Below are 9,249 nucleotides of genomic sequence, written 5' to 3'. Positions count from 1 at the left end.
GACATGATGGCGGAAGGCTGAAATAGCCCCTATCGAACTTAGGTTTCTCGACAGTGACACTGTTATTGTAAGATTGTGCGTCCGAGGGACGACTCGACTGGAAGGCCTCCGAAACTTCACGGATGTAACAGCATAGACGTTGGGAAGGAGTACATATGTAGAGTCTATCTAGAATTACAAAACACCAAACATCGTAAAGTCGTCCTCATCATACGCTTTTGTCGTGGTTATAAAGACGTAAAATCGCACTCGTAACATGCTAACATATAATCTATGCAGAAGAAATGTGGCCGGAGGGTGGGACGTACTTCCCGCTTCCCTTCGTGAATACGTCCTTCAAGAAAATTCCCATTCACATCAGCCAGCGCGATGGCGCACAATGAGTGGATGTTTACGTACCTTGACAATGCCCGAAAGGATTTGACTGAGCGCTTCACGACTTTCCCAGAGAGGGTAGATTACGACAGAAATCGCGGAGAGGAAGGTCCAGATGATACCGATCACGACCCACGCCGTAAGACCGCCCACGCCGTAGATGGTTTGCGCAAAAAACAACGGTAGTGGGACAATAATGATGAGTACAAGGAGCTGTGTGGATGCAGCAATCAATAACTCCTCCCATAGGAATCGCGACACAGACATACCAAAGCTAAAGACGAATAGGAAGCAAATCTGAAAGCACTTTGCAATTTAACGGGGTCGAGATCGTCGGTCCCCTCAGAGTCAGTGAAGGAAGGTGAAACGGAATGAGCGTCCATGTTTTCTCGCTTCTTTTCCACTTCATCGTCGAGGGAAGGGTTGACTTTTTCTTCGTGGTGACGGCGGCGGGCGGGGTTGTTGATCGCGCGAGTGATATCGAAATCGAAGTCATCAGGCCACTGAACAATAGGTGTCGTGAGCTTTCATCTCGGGAGAAGGGATTCGTACACACAATGAGCGAGGATACTGTGGCTATGATAGCACCAACACCAATAGAAGCCAAGTTTCCAGCAAGCATTTCATAGTCGCCTAGATAGATACATAATCAGCATCGGTTGGTTTGGAATGGTTACGGCGATGATTACCTCCACTAGTCTGTACGTTATGATCGTCAGTGTTGTCGGCTTTCGTAGGCACAAGTATGACACATACCACGACATTGATCTCTCCATCATTCAGAGAGCTGGTGGTAACAAGCCACGCAATGACTCCCACACAGAAGCCGGCGACGGCACCTCCGATGCAGCCCCACTTGTTTGCTTTCCTCCACGTAATGCACAGCGCAATGGGGGCCACGGCAGATCCAAGGATGACGCCCATGAAGGTCTAGTACGAATGAACGGGTGAGTACACCGGGAAGCGAAAAGGAGAGACGCGAAGGACTTACGTATAACCATCCCATGGACACGCCGATGTAGAAGAAGATCGTTCCCGCGACGCCCATAACGATGCCAAAGAAAGCAACCTGAACATAGATCGTAAGAGCCCCATTCAGGTGATAGAATTCAAACATACCATGTAATGACCCATCCTGAGAATCTGGTCCTCGCTCGCGTGAGGATTGATGTACCTCTGAAGGGGTATCGTAAGTGACAGGATGGATATATGAGTCGACATACTGACCTTGTACACATCATACGTTAGGACAGAGGACACTGCAATTAACTCGGCCGAGGTCGCCGAAGTCACGGCAAGGAAAAGGAGGATGAGCAGGGCAGCAGCACCTGACTGCCCCAGAAGAGCACTAGCGGCGGCGGAAGCGGGCAACCCAGCAGAGACGTCTGCCGGCGTGAGGACTTGCATGTCCGGGTCGCCTCGAAGAGCAACCGCCGCGAGACCCAACGTAGTCGCAAACGTGAATGGAATTGCGAACCTGAATCATAAGCAACGTGATTAGATTAGGACCGGAGTTTAATTTTGTTAGAGGGAGACATACCAAGCAAGTCCACCGAGCAAGTACGCCTTGACGGTGCTCCCCGGTCGACTCGCGATAGCCCGTTGCCAATACGCCTGATCCTGGAATACAGTCGCGAAATTTCCGATGATGTTGATGACGCCAAAGATCAGCCCGTTCTTGGAGCGCATGGTGAGGTAAGAGCCATGGGCATTTCCATCGACGGGGGTGGCCGCTGAGGCGGCGTCCAGGAGCTCATGCATACGGGTGGGAGAGCCGATTTTGTCGGACGTTGCGTAGACGGTGAAAACGAAGACAAGTATAATGGCGAAGAGGACTGTGGTGTGCGTGCTGAGATGAGAGTTAGCGTCTGGTCTTCCATGTACGTATCGGAGCGAGGGACTTACTAATCGCATAGAAGCGTTGACCGCATACCACCAACGACCACATAGATAGCAACTCCCAAAGGAATAAGGAAACACGCCTAGAAGAGACATCATAACAGTCGGTCCCGTAGTCATTGATCGAGAACAACGGCTTACAGCGATGGTGCTCATCCCAGTCAGGGCCGTGACCGTGGCAGATCCACCCAATATCAACATGCTAGATACAATGATATTGGTAGCGAGGCTAAACGGTCGTGTATTAGAGGGCGATTGATCGGCGAAGAAGGAAGCGTACCCGAAAAACATGAATATGCCGTGAGCGGCAGCTCCCCAGCGTGCTCCAACTATCTCCAGCCAAGTATGAGCGTAGGGAGCGTTGAGCTTGAGTTTGGCTGCCAACTGTGTCGTTTTTCGTCAACGAAGGACCTCGGCATGGCGGAGAGATACACTAACCATCGCAAAGAGCAGAACTTGAACAGTGGCGCCAGCGCCATACCAGTACGGGCCAGAGATACCGAACTTGTATGCGACAGCACTAGATTGCAGCTGTGCTCGTAGAAGCGTGTGTGAGGATGGCGTCATCAAGTCAAGGATAGAGGCAGGTACTGACCAAGGTAGCCGCCCAGGTCCAGGCAGAGACAATGCCAGAAGCAATCAGTCCCGGCTTCACACTACGCGAAGCACTACTGAATTCTTCGGAGTTCTTGGGCGAGAACGCAGTGTATCGAGATTGTATGGCGGTGAGCCCGATCATAAACACACTGAAGAATAGACCGATCCCTAAACACGAAGGGTCAGCACACGATCAAGATCGAAGTAGGAAGCGGCAGAAGCCACCGAGAAGCGGATCCGGATGAAGTGAGAGTCAAACGATCTTACTCACCGACGACTTACGAAACAAGACCCATGTGAACGAATCAATTCGCGACTCTATGATAATAAGATGGCGTGACATACCAACGCCATAGCCCGCGCCTTGAGGAAGTACGTGTTCCGACATGCGAGGAATGGACAGAGCAAGCGACTGGGGTGCTTCTGGACTTGATCGCAAAGATAGAAGGCCAGACATCGTCGTTATATACTGCAACTACACGGCCGAAGCTGGAGGGAGTCAGACCCTAGCTCTCAGGGCACTTTGAAAAACGCAGGCAGACGAGGTAGCTCTTATCTGAGAGTTAGGTTTAAGCGCAGAGATAAGGATGAGGTAACTTGCATGTGGGTGTGGCCTCCCATGCGGTATCCGAAATTTTCATTGGAGAAACGGTTCGAGGAGGGAAGATAAATACGCCGCAATTGCAATTGCCGCCAGTCGTGGCGCGGCATGGCGTTGAAGTGTTCGTCCATAGATATCATCGTATCGTCGTTTCCTCGAGTACTACAGATAGTGCGATATCGAGAGTCTATCGCCCCGCGTTGAGAATGGCTGTGAATTCGGGTCCATCAACGCTTCCTGTTCCCCATTGGTCAGTGTTTGAATGATGGCCGCGATAATGCGCACCATATACTTCATATAGAGTAGCCGCTTATTGCAAGTCCGGGACCCCAACCTATGATATACTGTTTCCATTTCGTGGTACGTGCTATGTGGCTTAGATGCCTTTGGCCTGAATTCACGGTTTTAATCCTGAACAACGCCGCCCAGCGCGCTCGGCGTCACGTGCCTCTCGTTTACTGCTTTCCTTATTTGGACAAATGCGCCTTTTCTCACCGCCCTCAAATGCGCCAGTCAACTCGATATTATTTGCTCGTTTTCGCGACTGTGCTCATACTGGCCGCCCTGGCACTCCTACACAGCGGAGGGACGTCCGTGCGTCTAGCAAATGCGAGCCTCGAACGGCTGTGTGGGACCGCCGGCTTTAGCGGAGGCGCCTACCTTGATCAGAAGAAGCCGGCGGTGAACAGCGACGACGAGTCGGTCTCCGAAGGTGAACTTGCATTTGGTTTGCATGTTCAGGAACTCGCCAGAACGTGGAATCAGCATGAGACCAAATTCATCAGGGGGCGACCAGGTTTCAGTGAGTACCTCCGGCCTCCATTCCCAAGGTGCTCCCGCTGTATGGTGGCGAAGTGATGTTCCAGAACCTGTATCTCCACAATGGGACTTTCTGTGGGTACATTGCACGGTGATACATCGCTTAGTCGCTGAATCAAGGCTTCAGATGCCATCACGTCTCTTCCAGAGTCGATACCCGAGAGTTCGAGGGTTCTGTGCGACCCGCCTGTTCCAAGGGAAAAGTGGGTTGACCACCCTCCAGCAACGGCCCAGCGATGGCAGGTGCTCACCCCTGCTGAGGCCGAACAAGTCCTTGGCAAGCGCTCAGCTGGAGTTCTGGCTGGTACTACATTTCTCTTCAACGACGGACCGGGAAAGGAAGGCTTTTTGGGTGCGCATATACCGACGATTTTGTTGAAGCACGACTGATTTCGCTCTAGGACACTACTTGTATGCGTACTGATTTACTCACTGGCGACGTATTTACCTCTTCTAGTCACTTTGTAGCCGAAGCATTCGCTGGTGCGTGGCGGGTATATACATCCTCACCTTTATCCCTTCTTCGGAATACCGCTGCCGACATCGTATTTCCCTCACGCTTCATGCTGCCTCGAGGGGACGACTGGAGAGATGTCCGGGCCAACCTTAACACGTACGTATCTGCCTCACCCTGCAATACATCCGTCCGGGCCGTACACACAGGGACTCAAATACTCACCAATTCGTAGATGGTTCCTGAACACGGTCCTCCCCAACACGGCCGTGGAGGATATCTATCAATGGGAAGGTGAATTTCACCTCCGCGTTGACGCTTATCTCGCACAGTAACTAGACGACGATTAGACCGCGCCAAGTCGAATTCGGTGCATGTATTTTCCGAGATCATCATTGTCGACCGATGGACTGCACACCGAGTCCCAGGGAGTGAAGCGCAGGTGTGGAACAAGATGACCGCCGGTGCGCTTGCCTGTCCCTCTGTGCTCGCGCCGTGAACCAAAGTCGTTTGTAGATATCATGGCCTCCCCGGCGCCTTTCGACTGGTGGTCGCCTCTCCGACACTCGCTGATGCAAAGGATCGGCATCGAAGGAAATGCGCGGAACAGACCCGTCATCACCTACATCGATCGGTGCGTTGCTCTCCCCCTCGTGCGGATCGACGGCCCTCACCCCCTCGCAGGCAGGCCACAGGGCGGAAACTCGTCCAAGAAGACCACGACGCCTTTGTCACGGCGCTCGCCAAGTTCGGCGAGGACCACGACGTCGAGATCAACTCCGTGCAGATGGAGCACCTCTCCAAGGCGGAGCAATTCGACATCGGCACACGGACGGATGTAAGCGCCGCTCTCCTCCGCTGCGCTGTGCTTGACACGACTACCGGGCAGATTATGGTGGGCGTGCATGGGAACGGGCTGTCGCACCAGATGTGGATGAAAGCGGGTGGGACGGTGCTGGAATGTGCGTATGGACGATTCATGCGAGGATCGGATGCTGACTGTCGGATAGTCTACGATACAGGCGGTTTTATGCGTGAGTTGTCGGCTTTTGTCGTCTCGTCGTCTCGTTGATATTTTGTGACCACAGGGGATTATCAACTGGTGCGTTGGCTGGCGGTCCTGATGGCCTCGTTTGACGTCTCTACAGCTGGCCGAAGCGATGCACCACACCCACTACGTTATCTGGAACGACACCATCCACGATAAATGGCGGGAGAACAAGAGTGCGCGCTCCTGTGCGACCCGGGGCTTCACTGACTGGATTGTTCGACAGAAACATTGATGACGAAGAACTTCAACAACGTGCATTTGCACACGCCATTCGTGATCGAGTTGCTAGATTCTTTGGTCAAACAGATGAGGGGCTGAGGGTTATTGACTACGAGACTACCATAGATGGCAATGGATGAGCTATTTTTGACCGTGGGAACGAAAACCACTGAAGGCGAAGCGCCCGTTTCCTGGCCTCAATTGGCGATAGTTTCCCCTTATGCGGCGCGTTCAGTGTACCGAGCGAGCGGGTGGGGCCTTCAAGCACCTTGCACCAGTTTCCTGGCCCCACACGGCGATAGTCTCCTCAGTTTGGTGTACCGAGCGAGTGGGTGCGAGCTGGCTTCAAACTACGTTAGTCTCCCCATGTTGAGCACACCGGACAAGCGGGCCTGTGAGGAGGTTGGTGGTGAGTAGAGGCATAGTTTCCCACTGCAACGAACTTGCGTTAGTTTTGGCGTACGTGGCCGTGTTGACTCCATTCAGCGAACGCAACTCCACCTGCAAATCCCAAGTTAGTCGCGCCAAGACACTCTGCATGAACAAACTCACATAGAAGGCTATTCGGCGTCAACTGCTTCCAAGCCTTCGTTTGGGGAAACGGACACCTGTAACCTGCTTGCACCCTCGTCGTTCGAGGCACTGCAGGCGTCGAAAACAAGTCAACACAGGAACAAAACTGGGACCTCATGATTATGAAATGCAAAGTCCGGAGGGTTCGCAGAGAAGGAGGACTACTGGGGAGTTCCACCCTAAATGTCGAGATTGCGCAAGACCGCGGGCAGGATAACGACGGCGCTCGAATGCAAAACAAGTCTTGGCATCGCCAGATGATTCACCGCCATTGAGGACAGCGATGCATCCGATTCTTGGCATACGAGTTCCGTGGAGGCGAACGAAGCATCGCAGGGTGATGCAACACCCAAGATGAGGGCAGGGGAGTGCACAGACTCATTGTGATGGCGAAGGATCACAAGCAGGACGACGAAGGTGCTTGATGCCATAATACGGCGCTGACATGAAGAGGAGAGAGACTGGGGGTGATGATATGATGCACTGCGACGAAGGACGACGACACATGCAGCTGCTAAGGCACAGGCTCCACGTCAACAAGAACAAGTCCATTACCGATACAGAGGAAGGGAACGAAGCACCGAGGGATGACACAGCATGCGATCTAACGAGCTAGCCATGCTAGTGGTGATGGAATAAGATGGCGAGCAGGATAACAATGGTGCGCAAAGGCGAAACGAGTCTGGGGAAGGCGAGATTATTTGCTGCTAATGAGGAAAACAGTGTGTTAGACTCCTGGCTTGCGAAGTCCACAGCAAGACAAACAAGTCCAGCCTTGATGTAGATGAAGGGAACGAAGTGTTGGAAGGTGGTGTCAAGCGTATGCACAGACGACTGTTGACAAGATATCTTTGTCATGGATTGTACAGGGGACAAGTACGGCGATGTTGGGCACCAGATGCGATCTATTGGTTGTAGAATCGGTGAACCGGAGAGGTAAGGTGGCGGCGGACATGCGGACATGAGGTGATTCGTAACCCCATGACAGCACAGACATTGTAATTGACAGAGTGTTGACAACGAACTACCAAAGAGACGTCTTTGTTGTGATGATTGTGGAATATGTGTGACGATGGAGATAATGGACGGCGAGTATAGGCAAAGTCGGAGGCGCCATTTGTACCAGCAACACAGAGAGGGAGTCGACAATGAGACAGAGCCCTGAAAGGAAACACAAAGAGTCAGCATCCGCTACTACACAGTGAACCAGGGTACGTACGACATGTTCTACTTGATTCCAAACACACAGGACTACCAAAGGACCAGCGTGCTGTGACGATGCTGCAAGACAACAGCTCCGCAATGTGGGTACGTGAGATCTGCAAGATGAAGGGTGACGAAGGATGTTGACAACTTGAACGTTCGAGTGTATGTCAATCCAGCAGGCATGCGACAGCCTGGGAGCAAGGCTCAAATGTGCGTCCCATCTTGTATGTGGGCAGTATACAGAGTATACAGCAACCGGGTGTGGGAAGGTTATAGCGATGGTGTGTGAAGATCGCAAAACGAACAGTATCATTGAGATTGCAGAGCACAGTCAAACTAGTCACTGCCAGGCGGCGAGTCGTGTCTATCAATTGATTCAGCACCAAAGCAGTAAGACTGATAAACTCGGAGCAACTCACCACATGCCTGTAATCAATCCAACAGACATAGATCAATGAATACCAGCGAACAGGGTGTGCTCCCACAGTGTTCGCAACCTGAAGATGAGCAGACTATGAGCACAACATTGTGGACATGAAGACAAAAACTTACGCCGAGTGTCCTGCTAGGGGTTCAGTGATTCAGGGGGTCGCAAGGGGTGTCACTTGAGAGCGTGCGGATGTCCAACCAAGAGCAGCAGAGTGTGTTGTGGCAATGAATGGTGACAAATCGAGTGCTACCCCCGCACCTAACCAGCATAATGGACGGCTGATGCGAGGGAATAGGTGAGCTTCTATCCTGCTCAGATAATATTTATATGTTTCAAAGGGTGTACGTACCTTGCTACCTACCAGATAAATCTATGGTCGAGGCGGCAAGTCTCCGATCACGGACAGCTATCCCACATTCACTTCTGTGTGAACTGTGAGCAAATGTTCACCGCCGCTTGACCGCTGATTTGCAAGCAGATCTAGAAGACTATATGGTGGCAACCGCACATTGCCACCATATCATCGTCTAGACCTGCTTGCAAATTTATCCGTTGAATTATACCCTACAGATATGTATCAGTAGCCCGAGTCCAGATCTCAGCAACGGTAAGGATACAACAAGTATTCCAGACCATTGCCTCCATGGAATTACAGCAATATACTCAAATTTCACCTACTACAGGTTCGCACTCCTGTGGTACCTAGATGTACCTGTACCAGCGCAGCGCCGTTACAGCATCAAGAAGCCACCCTAAAAAATCAGGCAGCCAAGCGAACTATAGCAACTGATTTCACCGGAGTCTATCCCGAAGTATACCAGATCTGTACGTTGAACGCAGTTGTACAGAGTGTTGGCATTGCTCAGTGTATCTTTGCTTTGAGGAACTCAAATTTACTGTTGGCTTGAATGAGAAATCTGTCAAGAACAAGGGTATTAGTGCTATAGTGCGGTAAATCATAAGCGTGATTGAGTAAACTCCACGGCATCCGGATGTGGACATACTCTTACCTTAATGAGAACACA

The 9,249-nt window shown here is 51.7% G+C and overlaps 2 protein-coding genes across 2 annotated transcripts; one reads left to right on the top strand and one right to left on the bottom strand.

Moving 5' to 3' along the window:
• Positions 1-271: 271 nt before the first annotated feature.
• PC9H_002175 (uncharacterized protein) lies at positions 272-3,328 on the bottom strand (the record flags this gene model as incomplete). Its single annotated transcript, XM_036771817.1, has 15 exons — positions 272-334; positions 400-588; positions 645-878; positions 932-1,008; positions 1,128-1,305; positions 1,367-1,444; positions 1,495-1,551; positions 1,603-1,852; positions 1,916-2,224; positions 2,281-2,357; positions 2,416-2,503; positions 2,555-2,658; positions 2,713-2,805; positions 2,870-3,039; positions 3,217-3,328. The coding sequence occupies 15 exons, from the start codon at positions 3,326-3,328 to the stop codon at positions 272-274; spliced, it is 2,079 nt and encodes a 692-aa protein (XP_036626438.1).
• A 648-nt stretch (positions 3,329-3,976) lies between these two features.
• On the top strand, positions 3,977-6,114 carry PC9H_002174 (uncharacterized protein; the record flags this gene model as incomplete). The annotated part of the gene is made up of 14 exons (XM_036771816.1): positions 3,977-4,274; positions 4,328-4,366; positions 4,419-4,643; positions 4,693-4,702; positions 4,749-4,904; positions 4,981-5,039; positions 5,096-5,209; positions 5,262-5,379; positions 5,430-5,583; positions 5,635-5,707; positions 5,756-5,779; positions 5,834-5,847; positions 5,894-5,969; positions 6,020-6,114. The coding sequence occupies 14 exons, from the start codon at positions 3,977-3,979 to the stop codon at positions 6,112-6,114; spliced, it is 1,455 nt and encodes a 484-aa protein (XP_036626437.1).
• Positions 6,115-9,249: the final 3,135 nt, after the last annotated feature.

This window comes from Pleurotus ostreatus (genome assembly GCF_014466165.1).
Source record: "Pleurotus ostreatus strain PC9 chromosome Unknown scaffold_10, whole genome shotgun sequence".
Taxonomy (NCBI): domain Eukaryota; kingdom Fungi; phylum Basidiomycota; class Agaricomycetes; order Agaricales; family Pleurotaceae; genus Pleurotus; species Pleurotus ostreatus.
The sequence above is the reverse complement of the archived record's forward strand: the minus strand, read 5'-3'. Positions and strand labels throughout refer to the sequence as shown.